We start from the raw sequence: 20,740 nt of genomic DNA on the forward strand, positions 1-20,740 counted from the left end.
CTTGGACCTCTCTACATCAACTCGGTTGGTATCGTAATTGCCCTAGGATGACCAAAGAAGAGCTCAAGCCACAAGAATCTTCTGTCATGCTCATGTCACCAATTCAAGTATGCATGTGAAGGTCCTGGGTTTGGAACAACGTCAAAACGTAACACATGTTGTCCCCTGTTGGTCCAATAAATGTGCCAACTCTATAACGTAGTGGGAAATCATCGATCTCCATTTCTGTCATTCTTTGACATCGAAAATCGATATCGAGGGCGACACAGGGTTGGTGTTGTACTCCACTAAGTTACGGTAGCACCCGATCCACCTGATGCCACTCTATGACAGCAAAATAGATCAATGTTGTCACAATTCTCCATAATGTCATATGTCGTGGCTCTAGTATCTTGGGGTGCACCACTTGAACAACATCAGACAAGTTATATGGCATCCACGTGAACTGTGAACAGAAATAGTTATCGTTAGTCATCATAAATAATAAAAATTGCCAAGATAACATGAACGATGAATATATTCAAACCCTAAATACTCATATCTTCAGCTTGCAGTACATCTATCCTAAGCTTCTAATGCGCAACTCGAGGCCCCTTCTCACTCAATATTGGCTGATAACCCGACCATTTGTGACCTAAGACATTTTATCAACAACAGAAATAAACCGAAAACAAACATAGCATAATCCAAAAGCAAGTACCTCGACGCTAACAGCCAATGAAAGACATCAAATCCCTCATATCAAAAACCAGAGAACTGCCAGAAGATCCATGATTGAAAGAGCTGCAATGGACCAGCTAACTTTATCACGTTCTTGTTGGTCACATGGCACATGCACCGGTATAAGTCTATAACCATGACAAAACAGCAGATCCCCAGCTATATCGACCCATGTCCTCTAACCTGGCTACGTAGGGTAGCCAATGAATGTGAAGACATGTGCTAGACCTATCACTAAATAACTAAGTCGATAAGAGCATCATGATATACGCCTGGGTATACCTCCTAATCGTAGCATCGTCTGCGCCTTGAGGAAGCTCACTGAATGTCTCCTGCATCTAAGTGCACTTTACCGTGAATTTGTCGATGCAGTTTGCAAGAGGTAAAACACCTAATAGCTCCTCGAACCATGCCCATGCTGGGCGGCCACCATCGATGTATCTCTCAAAGTTCGTGAGGCATCCGCGGACGTACTGATCATAGATCGGGAGACCTAACTGGTATCCTACATCATGCAGCGTAATCGTGCACTCTCCGAACGGCATGTGAAAGTATGCGTCTTCGGACTCCATCTCTCTACGAATGCAACTCACTAATGGCTCATCCAACCTAAACCAGGTCTTGTTCAGCCTTGTAAGATGGTATAAACTGGTCATCTGCAAGTAGGGCACGATCCTATCATCTAGGGACATGCTGTGTTGCCTTCTCATGCTGGTGATATAGCGTTGGGGTTGCACAATGATAGAAAATTGTTTATAAGAATCATAACAAAACAGTGTTCAATTAAAAAATTGAAACATTGCTAAATAATGCTTGACCTAACTTATAAAAACTTGTTTATAAGAACCACAAAAAAATTATTTATAAGAACCATAACAAAACGGTAAATAATGCATGACATAATTGATAAAAAAAAACCTAAACCCAAACATATAATCTTACACGTTCAAACAAAAGATAAAATGCTAAAACTAAATGGGTCTAACATGGGAGTACTCTAATAAAAATTTAATTTTAACATAAAACATATCGCAATACGAAATCACTATCATGACTAGAACTGTTGAGTTAAAGTGAATCCTAACCCTAAACTACTTCTCGCTAAATATAAAACAAATAAATTAAAAAATATAACAGAGCCTACATTCACTACTCTAATTAATATTCTTAAGTACCATTTCAAATTTTTAAAATCTAACCAACTACTAAATCACTACTTCTAATCGCCGTTTATATTGAAAAAGTTAATTTTCTAATTCCTAATAGCTACTAGAGGAAGCATGTTAACATTACTAACCTGTGTTGAAAAAAATGTTTTCATTTACTAACCTCTTTATGAATGACACCAGCAATATGTGCGACTCCATCCAACCGATATAGATATCGTTTGGATTGTCCTTTATGTGTTCAGATTTAAATATTAGGGAGTTATTGGCAAAGTTTTCATTCAAGTTCATTTTTGGTGGGGTAGAAAAGTGATTTGTAATTTGAACCAATTGAATTTGAATTATATATATAGGCCTGATATTAGTAAATCGAACATATGCTCTTCAATGGTTGTAAATCGAAGCTATTGCATTCGATTTAGTAGGTATGTAAATCAAAATCACTTATTTCTATTTACTATGGGTGCAATTCGAAATCCATGAATTCGATTTATCATGTGCCTGTCAAACTAAGATTTAAACCTTACTAAATCGAAATTATCGACATCGATTTTACCTTAAACCTACTAAATTGAATTATATTGCTTCGAATTATATTGACAAATCCTAAATTGAATATAATAAATTCGATTTACATATAAACTGGCAAAATAGATTTGCATCTAATATTTTATGTTTTGGAATTTTCACATAATATTGATATGTGTTTAATTTCTTACGTGTTTTACCCTAAAAAGATCATACTAATATAACAATATTATTGTTAAAAAGAAAAAAAATGAAAAGATAAATAAATATAGAAAAAGCATTGAAAATTAACACTTTTCAATTAATAAAGTAATTAACAATTGACCATTAGAAAAAATCTAAAACTAAAGGTAAAAATATAAAAAGTTTAAAAGTGCAAAATTAATTTAAAAAAATTAAAAATTAAAATTTAAAATTTAGAATATAAAATTTAAGATAAAGTAATGGAATGATGGCCGATAATGTTAATAAGTAGTTGATATTCATAGGTGAAATAATGGTATTAGAAGAAAGGGAAAGAAAAAAAATAAAAGAATAATTTTAAAAAAATATATAACTTTTTATCGTTATTTTATTAAATTTTTTATTAATTTAATATTTGTTGATTGAATTATTAGTTCAATGGTATTAGATTATTAGTTTGATACTATGAAGTATGAATATTTTGTTGAATTATCATGTTTACATGTTGGAATTTAGGGACGGTTTTAAGTATATTGGTGTGGGGGTAAGCGCCCCCACTACAATTTAAATTTTTTTGAATAGTATATGATAATAATATTATTTGTTTTTATTAGATTATTAAATTTGACTCCACAATAATTTTTTACTTAACTTTTGGTACTTAATCGTTAATTTAAAAATTTTATATTAGATATTCGTTAAAATGATCAATTCTCAAATTTAAACGAAATTTGTGTTCTTTTTTAAAAATCAACTCAAAAGAATATTATTTATCTTCTTTTCAAATTAGCTTTAATTTTTATGTAGCAACTATATTAATTGAAAGAACTTTTTTAACTATGAATATCAATAAGAGTCGGAATCTAATTGTGTTGGGAAGTGAATTTTTAAATAATTGTTTAGTAATATATATGGAAAGAGAGAAAGTTTGATGGTAGTGTTAAGAGAAAAATTAATTTATTTTTTAAAAATATAAAACTTAAAAAAATAGAATTTTAAATTATATATTATTATTTAAATTACTATTTTAGTGTTTTAATTTGTATATTAGATATTTTAAAGGCTAATCATATTTTACAATAACAAAAATATAATCATTACAATAATCATGCTATATGTACATAAAAATAATTATCTGCATAAAATATATATTAAAATATAAAATATACATTAAAAATAACTTAAACTATACATGTATTTATACACAATATATAATAGCTAATAGATAATTTAATATTTAATTTTTTATATACACATATTATTTTTATTATAAAAATTATTATCATGTTATATCAATTTTGTCCCCACTATCAAAATTTGTTGGATCCGTCACCGTATTTTAATAAAAAATAAAAATATTTTTTTAATGTATTTAAACACACTGAAATATTATTACATATTAATATATTTAATTTTTGAGATAAATTTAATGATAATATATATTATTATTTATTAAAAATATTTTATATAATTAAAATAATATTAAAATATTATTATAATTTACTTAAAAAATATTTTATATTTTATATATATATATATTTTTTCATATCTTATAAAAATGATATATTTATATATTTTATATTATATTATGTCCCATGTCTTTATCAGTTCTATAATGATAGGTTCAGTAGCATTTTTAATAAAGAAATGATTGCACTTTACAGTGTTCTTGAAGATCCCAAAAAGTTAAAAATTGCAACGTAGGAGCTGACAGTGCAAAGGACCCACAATGAAGAAGAAGCCGACAAAAACAATCAACATTGGGACCAACCCCACTCATGGTCTTGTTGGCTCTAATATTTAGAGTTCCTTTCACTCTTTCAAGGGTTTATTACACTTTATAATGTAACTTTACGCGGCAATAGGATAGCGATACATGCCAGCCTATGTTAGGTGAAGCCACTTGCATTTAACTCAAAAAACAAGCACTTTTTGTTGGGATTTTTTTTTAAATAAAATAAAAAAAATATTTTTTAAATACTATTTTTAAACTTTATTTCTTTAAATACAATTTTTTTTATTTAGAGCAAGTTTGTTCGTACTCCTTGACGAACTCTATAATTCGTCTTATTTCCAGCCAATTTTTTTAAATATTTTAAACTCCACGTATTTAATCTATTTTAATTGATTATCATCATTTTTAAATAGTATATAGATCTATAAATAGTATATAAAAGTACACAAAAATACACAAACAACAAACATAGTTTGTTCAAAAAAATTTAATTATAAATTAAAAAAATAAATCATATTTAACAATGACAACTATTATCATCATCACTAAAAATATACAAAAATATCGAAATAAACTATATTTAACAAAAAGATTTTTAATTATAAGCCATATTTTATTTTATAATAAATTTAAAACTGTATTAACTCTCTAACCCCATTTAACCCAGGTAAATTCTGTTGCTTCTCTTTGCCACGTTTCAAACATCTTAACTTTCTTTTGTCCCTTTTCTTTCTCCTCTAAATAGTAAATACACAAGTAATCCTTTCTTCATCTATTTTTCTGCTAAATCATGAAACCTCTAATAGAAAAAATCACAATTTGGTCTTATCTGTTATCATCGTTGGACACATTAGCTTTCCTTTAAACAGAAATATATCCTCTCATTTTTTTTAATTATTTAATAAAGTATAATTCTTCACTTTATATTCTTTAAATAAAATTAAAAAAATATGTAAAAGAAGATATTAAAAAATAAAAAATGATATTTAACCAAACAATTAAAAAAAATTAAGATGATCCACTCTCCATTAAACTGATCCATTGCTTTGAGGGCCAAAGGTATCTAATGACAATATAGATAATAGAGACCTTGTATTTCACAATCATGTTATTTTTCTTCTTGTACTGGAACTCAAGTGTGAGTTGCTCTCAAAATACTTTGTAACGACAAAATATTTTGTTTTTTTCTTTAAAGAGGTGAATAATCAATATGTTTTTTTATTTTTTACTGTATATACCAACTTGACAGGTAAAGACTAATTCATTGCGAATCAAAACTTATTCATTTATGTTGAATCTCATGAAATACTGATGCTTGATTATGAAATGAGTTTGATATTAGTATTATTATGATTTGGGAAGGATGTTGTGAAGGTGATTCAGTTGTAATTATGAAGGTATTCTATGAGTTAATGGTGCAACTTAGGGCATTGAAGCTTAGAATGGTTGTATTAGTTGTGAAGAAATACTAGAGAACCATTAGAATTTATTATTTTTGGACATTAGTTATACATTAATATTTAAATATATAGGCTAAAATATGTTATTAAATTACTAACCTTAAAAAAATTGAATTGATAACTACAATTAATAATAAAAAATAATAACTTCTGATGACTCTAAACATTTCTTAATTGTGTATGGCAATTTGAGGGTGTTGATTGAGATTATACCTTTTTTGGGAGTTTGGTATATGAAGTATTGCAAAAAGTTCAGAGAAACTTGGACTCCACTATTAACATTTACCTTTACCTAATGCTTCACTTTATAAGTGTGCCCTTATGTTCAACCTTTTTTGGTCATCAATAATACCTACCACTGCGATTTGATGTACCATAATCATCAAATATGAATAACAATTATTTACGCATAATTTCTCAATGCTAATAAAATTGAGTATAAATGTGATAAAATGATTGAAAAATTGGGGGCGTAAAATGGAAAGTATAACCTTCCTTTCGGCTTTCAGCCCCAAAATTGATTCTCATAGTGAAGCTCTTACATATAACCTTTTACATAGGGTGATGTAATAATGCTCCTCGTTGAGAATGTAATAAAATCAATTGAACCTTTTACAGTTGCATGAAGATCGAAGGAAACATATTAAAAGAAAGAATCTCATAAAATTCTATCCACCCATCTACCAGAAAATAAAATTATATTCAAATCTAGAAACCCCAAAGCACCAGGCTAATAATTTTCCTTCTGTACCTGAAAAAGGCTACAATGAGCATCACTGTCCTCTAAATAAATCTCTCTAGCTTTATTGAAGTTGTAGGTTTTGGTGGACGGAAAGTCTCCAATTGCAAGTTAGAGCCAACACAGATATCACGTAAAATTGCGTCCCCCTTCTCGAATTTTATTACCTCTAAGGTACTTCCAAGAACATCAGCTGCAAGTCCAGTTTCTAAGAGGCTGCCTGGTTCCTCCCCTCCATCACGTAATAACCGCTCAATCTCATTCAAAGAGAAAACAGACTCTATTATAACTTTCGCAAAAAGACGTCCAAGAAACTCTGGTGCTTTGGGAGCATCATTAACAGCATCCTCCAATGTACTGAGAACAGACTCAAACCTAACAAAACAACAAAAGAAAACAAGGTTATTTACGATAAAAGAATTCTCTCTTTTAGTAATCATATTCTTTAATAAATCTCACCCTTGGATAAGCTGTGCTTGACTCAAGATACCATCATGTGATTTCACAAGGTGAACTAGCAATTCGGCCAAAAGGTCTCGTTCTTTGTCTTTTCTCTCAAATGAGTCTGTGACCCAGAGACAAACCATGGAAGGATGGAAGCATGGAGAGTTTAATTCTTTGACACATAGAGCAACTTCCTTCTCATCTCTAGCACTAAATTGCATAATTTTTTGTTAGAATGGTTGATGTCATCAAGCTTGTGGATCTTGCCCAGGATGAACATTGGAAATAGGAAGCAGTAATATAAGAGCAATATCATAACATCCTGCCAACTATATCAATTTATATTCAAATGTATAGGCACATGTGTGTCTAAATAATTTTAAAACAAAAAGAAATACAGCATAACATAATCTATTCATATTTAAAGTTGACTGTAAAAAACTTCAAATTCTAAATACATAATATACCTAGTTTTGTAAGCATTGTGAAAAAAAAAATGATGGTTTCAATAAATAAAAGTCCAGAACTTTGTAATGCCAAATATTAAACTATTGGTCTCAATTGCCAAGGAAAAAAAAGTAAGTGGCCACAGGCAGTAAGAAGATACAAACACCACAAAGTGAAAGCATTACCTGTAGTATTCTTTGATTGCTGCCATGGACATGTCTCGGAGTTGTTCTTCTGACCGAACCTTTTCTGAAGAAGAAACCTGAGAAACTATTGACCCTTGCAATTGATCAGATGGTGAAGTTGCAACAAGGTTGTCAAGTCCCCGATATGAAGTACTCAAATCTTTTTTGTCTAAGCCTATATTATGCTCTAGAGCACTTGATTGATCATAAGCAGCTGGACCTGAAAACCTGTCCGTAAGGTATGGTGCACACTCTGATAAATCCCCATAACCGTTAAGAACACCAGTTGCTTTGGAAGAGTCTACTGAGGTAGGAATTGCATTAGGCATCGATGAACTTACAATTGCAGTTGATCCTCTAATGGACATTCCCCTAGCCAAACTGCCCTGGGGTCCCAAGGTAATAGAATCATCCCCCAAGGCTCTTGGAGACAAGGTCCTAGCCTCAAAAGATTGCCTCTCTTCAGAACAAGCATCCTGAGAACCAAGCCCACGAACTTGACCAGGTAACCCATGCGGTACTCCAATTTGAGCAGTTGTAGATGACACCAGAGATCCTCTTGGACGAAAGTCCACAGGGTTTCTTCTTGATGTTTGGTTGTTGCTTGGACCACGACCTAACCTACCAGCTTGGGCCTGCCTCTCTTGCACTGCATCTCTATGCACTTCCTCAATCTTCTTTGGACCTTCAATTTTTCTCCTTTGTTGCCATTTATTTTCCCTCAAATCAATTGCATCCTTCAACATGAACCTCACCCTAGATGATAAATTCATGTTGTCTGACAATAGTTTCATCCTTTCGAAGTATGCATCCATATGTTTTTTGGCTTTGGGATGATCAATCATGTCCCCAATAGTACTCATTAGCTTACACAAAGCTTCAATATCTTCTTCATCAGGATCCTGATATTGACCAAGTAACTTCTTGATGCACTCATGCATTATCCTCTCTGTCAACATTCTCTTCTTATATAGCTCACCAATTAATCTAATATTACCTAGCATGCGTCTTCTTGCCTTGACTCTTCTATCTTCCCTTTCTTCATCAGATTGCTTAACTTCACCTTCATCAGCCTTATTTGCTTCTTCTTGCTCTCTTTCACCTCTCTCAAATTCCTCTTGACACTTGTTTAATAATAATCTTTTGAAAGTTATCTTTTCATTGTCCTCACTGAAATCAGGCAACTCAGAAGCCAAATGTAAACAGAAGTTGGCATACATTTCACAAAAGGTAGGCTCCATCAAAGCCTTCTCAAAAATTTGTGAGATGACACCAGTAAGGGTGATAGCATTGTCAATATTAACCACTTTTACCTGTTCAAAGAGCCTCTCAAAATTCTGAGGAGTTAATTTGTTCAAGATAGCTTTCAGCTGCCTCTGTTTTGCCTCTTCTATATCCGAAACTTTACCCACTTCATACTTCCTCTCAGCCTTGTGCATCGTCTGTAAAGGAGTTTGAGGAGTACGAGAATGAATTAACCCCTTGTGCTGGAAGCTAACAGAACGCTGCCACCTTTCTCCATTACTGTTTCTTTGCATTCCACTTGGAATTCCCATGGATTGCGTTGGTCCATAAAGGACCCCTGCTCCAGCATATTGAATAGGTGTCTCTCCACGGAAGTTCCTTAAAGCACCAAAATTGTTTCCTGGACCAGATCGAAAACCTACATTACCTCCACCAACATCCAAACCACGTCTTCCAGAATGAAAAGTATTAGAAGATTTACTCCACCTCTCTTCCTCATTTACACCAGTTCCACAATAATCCATCCAAGGCATTCCACTAGGCCTATCTACAATAGTAAAACTCATTAAAGCCTCAGCTATGTCAACTGTGATCTGAAAACCTTCAGGAAGATCAGTGCACTGCTCTGCAAATTTCAAAAGAAAATCTCGAGAGTACCTCTTGGCTACACCTCTGTTAACATCACTAATCAGTTGAAATTTGTCATCAACTTCCAGTTTTGATGTACACATGTCAGCAGCATCCTCCCAATCATCAGGCTCAACTTTACTCTCTTGACATTTCTCACTCACTTTAAGATCTAGGTGAGCAGCATCTGTAGATACCTGCTTCAAACTTTCAGATGAAGAAGCATTGTTTGTGCTTTCTGAACTGAAAACAGTTTCTTTCTTTTCCTTTGGTCCCTTGTATGCGTTATAAAGATCAGAAGTTGACCCAGCAGCATTAGCTTTTCGAAGAATCTCTCTTCTTTTCTTATTACCTTTAGATGTAGCTTTTACTTTATTTGGTTCTGAAATTGGTTTATCGTTGGCACTAGATGTCAAAAAAGACAGAGAGTCATTGCAAAAAGTATCTGAACTATTCTTGACATGATTTGAGGTTGTCTCCAGAATATCAACTGACTGCATATCTAGTGTACAATAATTTCCACAAAGAACACGGTTAGTAACTACACAATCATTTCGACTTAAAATGATATCTCTATAATCCAATGTAAATAAATGTAGAGATGCTTAAATTTCCACTCGGCCTATCAAATTTTGCTACAACACTAGCAGATTCATCATGTCCTTGTATGAATCTTTAAGATTAACACCTCATCACTTACATTTACAGAATTTTGTTCAATTTGTTTTCTAACACCTCATTAGTTACAGCATTTTGTTCAATTTGTTTAGACTTGCCCATCACAATTAAAATTTTCCTGGTAACTACAAAAGTGGTTCATCATTTTTGTTACCAAGTTTCAAACAATTATGCTTTAAACCTTTTTCTTCTGGTGATTCATTATGCTTGTCATCCTTATGATGACTACTAGAAACTCCAATGCTATTGTTCACTTCAACACTAGGGATGGTTGATATTGTGTCATACATTTCTGGAAGATCTTCAGTGGCAATTGCTATAGAATGAATTGTTTTAGTTCTATATGGTTTGGAAACTCCAATATCAGACATACCATTATCAATAGCTTGATAAGCAACATTATCCATTGATGGAGATTGAATAGAAACCTGCGGGGGAAAAAAGTACATAAAATATAATATGCTCAAGTAAATCAAGACTAATGAAGAATACTTAAAATGAATAATAAAGTACTAAACTGCCTGATGACGTGATTGGGCGCTCTTCTCTAGTTTCTTTGGATTTTCCTTCAAAGAATTTGACCTAGTTAGAGTTTCCTTCCTTCTAGACACAAGTGAGGCATGATCTTCAGTCATTACTGATGAAGGTTGTGACAAGGGAGTGGCTGCAAGCTTCTCAATAGATACGAAAACAGATCCAGGTGATTGTTTTTGTTGCACAAAAGAGTTACCAAATAATTTTGATTGCTGTGAAGAAATTTCTGGACTAGTTTCAGATACATTTTGTAATGCAGGGGAGCCCGAATCACATGATGCTACCGAAATATTGGGTTCTCGGTTTTGAACGCCAGAATTACCAGAATTGGACAATGATGTGTCTACAACATCAGATGCATCACATGGTCTAATTGTCACAGGAGCAGCTCCAGTTAATGACATTAAATTAGGAATATCATGAAAATTTTCTAAAATTGGGGGTTCAACACTACCAAGAATAGAAGCACCTGTTTTATTAGCAAACAGAGAGCTATGTTGCATTGAATTCAAGAAACCAACATGTTGCGAACCATGATTCAATGGATAATTGAATCTTTGTGGTTGCAAATTAGCAGTATTTTGGCTACTTGTTAGTGGGAGAGGATTGGGAGGATGGTAATAGAGAGAATTAGTACTATAAGAGTTGGGGGAATAATAATTCATTGGATAAGCTGCAAAAGATTGACCAGGTTGGGATTGGGAAGGGATATTAGGATGTGACCTGGAATTAGATGACCCATCTGAATATGCATTTGCTCTTTTATCAAGTCTCAACTCTTCATGAGTCTCGGGGTGAGTGATCTTCACATGAGTTGTTTTTCGAAGACCAGGTTGATATTTTTGTCCATGTTGTTGGGGATATTGTTGAATCATACTAATACCCACATTGCCTAATTGATGTGACAACTGATGCCCCATTTGAGGAGTAAAAGTCATGTTTTGACCTTGATTCATGATCCCCTGAGGTTGCATTGGACGAGGTTGAAGACTTGGAATAAAAATTGGCTGTTGCACTTGTGTAGTATTTCCAATTGGCAAAGCCATTTGTATAGGCATCTGGAGAGATGTTGTAGGCAACCCCTGAGATTGAATATGTGGATTAGAACTACCAAACTGTAAAGATGCTCGTGACAGGTGATATGGTGTTGAGTTTGAAATCCCAGTTATAGGAATAATAGAAGGATTCTGCATTTGGTTTGCTGAGGTTGCAGTTGGCACGCGAAGATCCTTTTTTGCCTTAGTTTGTATATTAGTTTCCCCATCAATAGACTGCTCAATGACACTTGCATCTTTTCTTGGTGATAGTTGTTGTTTTGGAATAAGAGATGTTGGCACTGAAGCCTGAAAGTGAAGACAATTTGTTGGCACAAAATAAATAATTTTCATTGCTATGAACACATAATTCAAGGCGTGTTATGTCAACATCAACAAGTTACATAATCATAAGTGCACTCCAACCTAAGATTCTATACCAAATCAATTCTTGCTCGGCATCTGAAATAAGATCTAGAATTCAATGAGAAGTTGTGGGTAGTGGTACCAAATGAATATAGTAACATAGAAGTAAAGGAGAAATTAAAAAGAATATATGTTCACACCTGATCCTGCTTCTGCTCATCTATATTAGGACGAGCTGAGCTTATACTAGTAGGGCCCTGAATATCAGAACAAATTACTTAATGGCCATAAAGTTCTAAAAATATATGCAGTATACCAGACACAACGTACACAATTTATATGTGCAAAACTTACTGTCATTCCATTCATAATGCTAGGATTAATAGATCCAAATTGGAAAGGGAATGACTTTGATGCATCTCCTATAAAAAATACATTTGATATTCAGAATACTTCAGTCTCAAGACTGACAATTAATAGCTACTAAGGAAAATATTTTAGCATCAAGAACTTTTACAAACCCAAGATACAAGTCATAAAATGTTGACTTAATTCCACATAATTTCAAGCAAAAAACAGATTAGTCTAGCATACCCTTAGTAGGAGTTTCAGGAGTAATTGGATCAGAAGTTGCAGGGGGCAGTTGAGAACTTGGAACTTTTGGAATAGTTACAGTACTCCCTTGTACAGCAGATGATTCACATGGCTTGGTAGTAGCTGGAGCATCAGATGCTCCTATCATACAACATAAATGAATGAGTTACTTAAACTAATAATTCACCGAACACCAAATAACATATAATTCTAAAATAGTTACTTTAGAAAATCAAACCTAGTCCCTTTAGTTATACTCCTTGTGGATACCTTAACAATTGAGCTACAATTTGTTTTCGGTAATTGTTATATAAGAAATAATCAATAAAGATGGAGATACTTTCCACAGAAAAATTTTCTTAAACAGCAAACTAGAGACTTAAAAAACAAAGAGAATAAACATAATTCTTTTAAAAAGGAAGTAAATAAAATTCTCCTCAAGCTTACCATGCAATTGAGGTTGCACATGGGCACCATTCTGTATGTTTCGAGCAGCAGAACCACTGTTAGACTCTATTACATTCAGTGGGGTGGGGTTTACTCTAGATTGTCCAACTTGTGCATCGCTAGACTTCTTGTTAAACCTAGAACAAGCAACAAGCAACAGACAAAATCGATTAAAACACGCCCACGCACACACCCACACACACACATCTCACACAAAACAAATTACACACTCATCTCACCCAAAACTCAATCTCCACACATCCAATATCCATTGAAAAACATAATCGTAGTAAAATAACAAAATCAGTTACAAACTTGCAAGCCCTAACATACCTCTGGTTAGAGGAGAGTGATGGAGATGAGGGAATCGATGGCGTTGGCTTAATGCCGCCACCGCCGTAGGCAAATGAGGAACCTTGCTGCTGATTGAAACTGGTGGATCGCTCAGATTTTCGGTACACTGCTGTGCTTCTATTGGTCTTTGATTGATTGAAGGACATATATCCAAACCCTTTGATTCCTCAAATACAGTTTTCAAAAATGGGGGGATAATTGGAAAATAAAAAGAGAAAATTTCCCTCTTTCAATTTTTCCTGCAACCAACAAGATCCAAGTTATCATCATAATTGGAGCACGCTAAAATTTATCAAATTGTGCGTATTTGATCTAATTGTTGTTGGAACATTTAGAAAATTATTCAAAAAATACATACCGAGAAAAATTAGATATCTACAATTTCGATTTTTTTTTTTTTATAGCCAAATGTTAGTTTACTCTCAGAATTGCATACACTAAGATGACAATAAAAATTTAATTAAAATGAATACCAAAGAAATAACATGATAAGAATCATATGAAATAGATAAAACTAAAATAAAAGGAGGACATAGTGAAGCACCTGAAGTGGAGGAGTGTGTCAAAATTAGGGGTTTATTGGGTAGTGATGGCAGTGGGAGATAAACACAGATAGATAGAAGGGGATGAGAGAGAGACAAAAAGAGAAGAGGGAGAAGAGGGGGGGGGGGGGGGGGAGAGAGAGAGAGAGAGAGAGAGAGACCAAATACAAAATGTTCAACTATGAACCAAACTCACCCGCAACAAACTCATGAGTGAAAGGGGGGGTCAAAAGAAGGTAGGTTTTTCAGGAGATCACTACTCGAATGGGCCATGATTTTTGTAACACCTATTCATACTCTTCTCTTTATCCCTCGAGATATTCTTGGGAGTTCTAACAGCAAATAAACTTTAATCTATTTATAATAAAACACATAAGATATGAGTCATATGTGTTTCTAAAATAACAACCATGGTTAATAGTTAATTTAATATTTAAATATCAAATTAAGATATGGGAAAATAAATCTAGAAATATTATTGATTTCTCCTTAAGTTTCACATCCTTAGTGTCTCTTCACTGTGTCTGACACTAATCTCAATTCTCACAGCTGGTGCAACCCCATGCCTCAACTCCAAACATTTTTTTCTTGTCATTGCTGTCGCTTAAAGATTCAATTGCAAACTTCTGTTCAAGTCTCTTTTTAATTTTAAGCTTTTGAACAAATTATTTTTGAAGTTTTGATTTGTCTTGTTATTAGTGTTTTTGTTACGGGAAAGAACATTACCAATTTCAATGAAATTAAGGTAAACGATGCTGATTCAGAGCTATTTCTTACCGTAAAAAATATGAGCTCTTGTAGTGTCAAGTTTTGTATTCATAGAATGTGTTTTATGTCTAAAATAATATTTCACATCAAACCTACCAAATAAAAAATACAGTTTAAAGTTAGAAGCAGTGGCAGAATTAGATTCGAGGGAAGAGTCCAATCAAGAAGGAAATAAAATAGTATAAGCTTCCGAAAATATTGCCATAAAATCTCTATTTTTACTTGGTTTAATTCAAATTTACAATGAGTTAGTTAATCATGGTAGCTTTTTCCAAAACATAAGTGATCCAAAAAACATGTGTCTCCTTACAATTGAAAAAGAGAAAAAGTCTTCCTTTGTTCATGAACATCAAGTTTTTCTCTTGTTTCTCTCACTTTTTCTTCCTTTACTTTTGCCTCTATTGTAATCTAATTTTAATGGTTAAATAAATTTGTATCCATGTAAAATGGTAACTTTTTGCTTTATTTATTAAAAGAGTAAAGTATGATTTTTGTCCCCCGTTTGGAGTAAGTCTCAAAGTTGTCCCTAACGTTCAAATCGTCCTATTTAAGTTCCTAATGTTCCAAAATTGACTCAATGTTGTCTTGCCGTTAGGGAACTGTTAACAAATTAATGGCGGGACAAAATTGAGACGATTTTGAAACGTTAGGGATTTAAATAGGACAAAAACGTTGAAGACAAAAACTATACATAGAAATAAATTTTAATTTTATCCTTCAATAATATCAATTTTCTACGTTACATAGTTATTCAATTATTTTTTAATTACATCTAAATAAATTATACTTAATCACATTGCTTTTGTTCTAAATAAATTTATTTTTTTATAATTTCTCTTAAAAATTTTTACTCATCATAAAATGTTTATAGAATGACTAGTACATAAACTTGTGGGGAAAAGTGATATATATCCAATAAAGTAATGTGATTCTAGTCATTCTACAAATATTTCATGATGAGTACAAATCTTTAAGAGTAAAATTATAAAAAAATAAATTTATTTAAAATCAAAATAATGTGCTTAAGTGTAATTTATTTAGATGTGATTAAAAAATAATTGAATAACTATGTACGGTAAAAGATTGATATTAGTGAAGGATAAAATTAAAATTTATTTCTATATATCGTTTTTGTCCCCAATGTTTTCGTCCTATTTAAGTCCCTAACGTTTCAAAATCGTCTCAATTTTATCCCGCCGTTAATTCCGTTAACAGATCCCTAACGGCAGGACAACATTGAGTCAATTTTGAAATGTTAGGGACTTAAATAGGACGATTTAAACGTTAGGGACAACTTTGGGACTTACTCCAAACGTTGGAGACAAAAACGATACTTTACTCAATTGATTAAATATGTGATTATTTCATAAGTTAAGATTGTATATAGTAGTAGTAGTAGTAGAACTATCATGCAATTGCCTTAACATAAACAAAATAATGATATAATCAAAACTAACATTTTGAATTCTTTTATAAAAAACATAAGAAAACAAACTGCAAGACCTAAAAAAAAAATTTTAAAAAATCATATCTTATGTAACAATTTTTTACACTGTTAATTAATAAAAGTGTAAAACAATATCAAATTACTATAAATAAACATTGAGTATAATAGTTAAAGTATAATTTTTATGGGTTGAGTGTAAAATAATTTTATACTATCAATCAATTAAAATTTGGAATACTGAGAAATCATAATGTGGATAATAATGGTAGTGGATAGTTAATTTTGAATGATTTGACACTTTTTTCAAAATTACAATAGGTAGATAGTGTAATGTTACACTATGAGTGTAAAACTAAATCCAAATTTAGAGCTTAGTTTTTGTATACATCATTGTTGTGTAATAAAGTTTTACATGTACGTTAAAAATTTCAATTAAATACTATTATGTAGAAAAGAAAAATGCTTATCATACTCACTATCTAACAAAATCATACCTATGTAGTTGATAACTCTTTGGTTATCCCACCAAATCGTTCAAGTTGTAAAAGATGAGTAAAGCATTGTTCCCATGACAACTAATTTATCAGAACTGGTCACTACTTTCAATATCTATTTAGAAGAAATCAACTATTTTCAAATTGAAGGTATCTCAAATTAATAATAGTAAAGTAAGAAAGAAAATGCTATGTTTAATACAACTAGCAAAAGCACGCTAAAGATTCGGATTAATTCAATTCAATATAATAACCGAGTAATTTTCTAGGAGCTTGATTTGCAATTGATAAGCTAAAGAAACAGATTATAGTTGTTAATCCCTACTTCCTTAGGTGGCTAACTCTCCTCTTCTTATATCAACATATTAATCCTTTAAGTATGTGTCTATAACAAGGACAAACTCCTCTCCTTAGAGCTAGTGCATACATCAAATTCCCAATTCATGCATAAACCCTAAGTCAATTCAGAAGGAGATCGAACTCACGAAGTTGCAATGAAACAAGCGATAAACCTTTAAAGTATCAATCTTATCATCAAATTCTCAAAAAGCTGAGACATAAATTATCCATATTGAACCAAGCCCCTATCTATAGTGAGAAAATCTAGTTACTCACAACATCTATCTTTCTCTTGTTCTTTTTTATTTTATTTTGCATCACCGTCTAGGCGGTGGATTTATGTCGCAACAAACAGTGACCTTTCGGCTGGAAAATATTGAGTAACCTAAGCAATGAGTGATTGAGTAGCTAGCTCTAAGTGCATTATGATGGCATATTGCAATAATGTTTTTCCTGACTAGTGCTTGAGTGATAACTTTTGATTGCTTGAACATGAAGACTCTACATACTAAAAACTCAAAAAATATAAAAACTAGGAAAATGAGCTCTCTTCCTATATAGGCCACAACATCATCAGGTAAAATTCTATTACCTGACTCTTTTAGCATGGGTATAATTACAACCTATTACTTAGGACTACTCAAAATTACCTCTATCCAACAGATGGTGGATTGGTGGTGTATCTAATTACCCCACATCATGGGTATAATTACTCCTCGCCAAAAGGGCTCTTGGGAATCAACTGTATCTAACATTTTCGAAACAATTCTATTCTCTACCTAAGTAGCAAGACAATTTTATTCTCGTCAAGAGCTAACTAAGTTCGCCTTAGCGTGACTTAGTCATGCTAGTTCTTTTCAATTAACATAGCACAAACTCTCATTCATTATCCTTTATTGTATCTTATTAATCTCATTTGTGAATGATATATTCAACATCATAATCAAGCATAAGAACTTTACGAAGTGATAAAACATAAAAAGGCATTCCATAACATCTATCATATCAGAATCCAATGTATTTTTAGTGTCATCTCTCTTTTACCTTCCTTACTGAATAAGAACTTTGCAAGCTCTCTAGCTAGTCTCTCACTCATTTAGATCATCAATAACTCATTATTCATTTTCCTTTATCAAACAAAAGCGCACCTAATTAGACTTTTGAATCTAGTTTTACTTGTTAACTTCTAATTCTTCTTTCTCTTTCTCTTTCTCTTAAGTCTCTATATCTCTAACATAGAAAGCATCACAAGCAAAATATGAAATCTCTTGCCATGTGTTCTAATAAACATCGCCCCTTGCATAACATAATATTGCATCAAACTCATAATAGGCATAAGGCCTTCTCTAAAGAAAACCATCTTTTGCCCTGAACTAGGATCACACATGTGTCACAAGTACACCTTTATGCAAAGGTCTAACTTCTTACCATTTTAGAACATAATATTCGTGACAACGTTTCATCACCCATATTTAACTTATCTTAATTCCTGAATCATTTACATTAACTTGTATCAACTCTTATAATCTCAACATCAACAATTAATACTCAAGACTCAAGTTAAACAATGACATCCTAAGCCCAAGACATATTCATTAACAATCTATAACATTACAATGTCTAAAACACTTTAATCCACCATATCCTATAATAACTCTTAATCCTCAATAAGCATTCATAACATCAAATGCCTAAAGACACCTTTAAGCCTTAAATCACTTCCCCTTTTACATCCTCTAACATGATTTAAATTATAATCCTTATGCTCCATAATCATTCTAGTATTTTAGGGAATCTAGTACTCGTTCTAAGGTCATTTAATACATAAAAACTAAATTCTGCAGCAAAAGAATACATTTTGTAATAAGGACAATCAATTTTGTCATTGATTTGCATTTTGCCATTCTGGTGAATCGATTATCTAAGCTAGAGGATCAATTATCCATTCTCTAAGTTACAGAAGAAAACACGAATTTCTAGATAGCAGAGAATAAAATCGATTCTCTAAGCTGCAGAACCCAATTTTTTTCGCATTCAATTCTACAAAACTCCACCAACACAATCTACCTCTCCAACCAAACTCGTAAGTAAAAATCTTCCAAAATCCATATAGTATAATCACATTCAAGCATATATCAAGCTTTCCATGTCTCACACAAAACCCTAGGAAGCATAAATCACTAACAACAACATCAATCATGCACTTTGAAACACAAAAACCTAACCTTGGTGTGCTTAGCGTAGGGGCGATTGCTACCATAGTGTTGCTGGCAGTTAAAGCCAACAAAACAGAGGAAGGTGGACGGATTAGTGGTGATGATGGCGATGTGGGTTTGCTCGGTGGTTGTGGTAGCCATGAAACTTGACTCCTTGAAGTTCCTCCTTCAAGCTTCCAAGATATACAAGGTTCCTTCCTCCCTTTCACTTCTTCCTCTTCAGTTCTACTCCTCCTTTGCTTTCTTCTTTTTCTTCTTCTCATCTGCTTCCCTCGTCTATTTTTCTTCTCTCTCTCTCTGTTGTAAAAACCGAATCAGATCATCTGGTTCGACCGGGTTAGCCAAGAACCGATCCTTTATCCGGTTGATTTTGATGAAAAATCGTACTAGTCAATAGGGATGGCAGCAGTACCCGTACCCGCGGGTACCCGCCCCGCCCCTACCCGGTCGGGGCGGGTTTGAACCCGACCCGGAGCGGGGCGGGTCTAAAATCGTGGCGGGTTGATAAGCGGGGCGGGGCGGGGTCGGGTTCAGGCTAAACCCGCCCCTACCCGCCCCGGAGTGTATATATATATATATATATATATATATATATATATATATATATATAAATATAATTTTTAGTGATTACTGATTAGCTTTTCAGCCTTCAGTTCTCAGATTTAGGGTTAGCAACCCTTAACCCTTTCTTCCTCAGCTCTTCTCTTCTCCTCTCCAAGACCATAGCGTCGCCGCCTTGGTTCAGATCAACCAGTGCTTGCCTTGGTTCATTTGGGGGTGATGATTACATGGTGTATCTTAAAAGAAGAAAAATGACAAGGAGTTCATATGTGAATGTTGAGCTTGATCATTATCTTGAGGAGGAAATTCATCCTCCAAATGATCCTAACTTTAATGTTTTGAAATGGTGGAAGAATAATCAGATGAAATTTAAGGTTCTTGCAAAAATAGCTAAGGATATATACGCTATTCCGGTGTCTACTGTTGCCTCTGAATCTGCTTTTAGTACAAGTGGTCGTGTGATTTCTCCTCATCGTGCAAAGCTCAAACAAGACATAATTGAAGCTTTGATGTGTGGCCAAAGTTGGTTGTGGGCACCTTTGGGAAGTAAAGGTGATATATTGATTAATCTTCATTTATGTTAGTTTTTTTCATAGTACCAATTAATTTGTTAATTGTTATCTCTTTTAATTTTCAGGTTTAAATCTTGATTTGCAAACTTTTAATGATGATGAAGATGTTGAAAGTGATCAAGAATAAGGATTGAAGATCATTTTATATCTAATATTGTAATTTCTTTGTTATGGTGTTAAATTTGTAGTGATCTAACAATATCTTTTTTTTAATTTCAAGTTATTTTAGCTAATGGACATTGTATGAATTTTATGTTTGTATTTTAATTTATCTATAAATTTTAAATTTTTGTCTTAATTTATGTATGAATAGGT

At 32.9% G+C, this 20,740-nt stretch overlaps 1 protein-coding gene across 5 annotated transcripts; it reads right to left on the minus strand.

Annotated features, from left to right (window-relative positions):
- Positions 1-5,979: 5,979 nt before the first annotated feature.
- On the minus strand, positions 5,980-19,528 carry LOC130948652 (eukaryotic translation initiation factor 4G-like). Of its 5 annotated transcripts, none has more exons than XM_057877489.1 (11): positions 19,302-19,528; positions 13,466-13,725; positions 13,133-13,269; positions 12,686-12,826; positions 12,446-12,513; positions 12,292-12,348; positions 10,676-12,034; positions 10,531-10,585; positions 7,608-9,981; positions 6,991-7,185; positions 5,980-6,906 (listed from the first exon to the last, which is right to left on the minus strand). In XM_057877489.1, the coding sequence occupies exons 2-11, from the start codon at positions 13,630-13,632 to the stop codon at positions 6,576-6,578; spliced, it is 4,884 nt and encodes a 1,627-aa protein (XP_057733472.1). In that variant the 5' UTR covers positions 13,633-13,725; positions 19,302-19,528; the 3' UTR covers positions 5,980-6,575. The 5 variants fall into 5 exon arrangements, with proteins under 5 accessions (XP_057733472.1, XP_057733473.1, XP_057733475.1 ...); XM_057877490.1 differs by lacking the exon at positions 19,302-19,528 and adding an exon at positions 14,806-14,902; XM_057877492.1 differs by lacking the exon at positions 19,302-19,528 and adding an exon at positions 14,225-14,720.
- Positions 19,529-20,740: the final 1,212 nt, after the last annotated feature.

The sequence above is a fragment of the Arachis stenosperma genome, chromosome 9 (assembly GCF_014773155.1).
Source record: "Arachis stenosperma cultivar V10309 chromosome 9, arast.V10309.gnm1.PFL2, whole genome shotgun sequence".
NCBI lineage: Eukaryota > Viridiplantae > Streptophyta > Magnoliopsida > Fabales > Fabaceae > Arachis > Arachis stenosperma.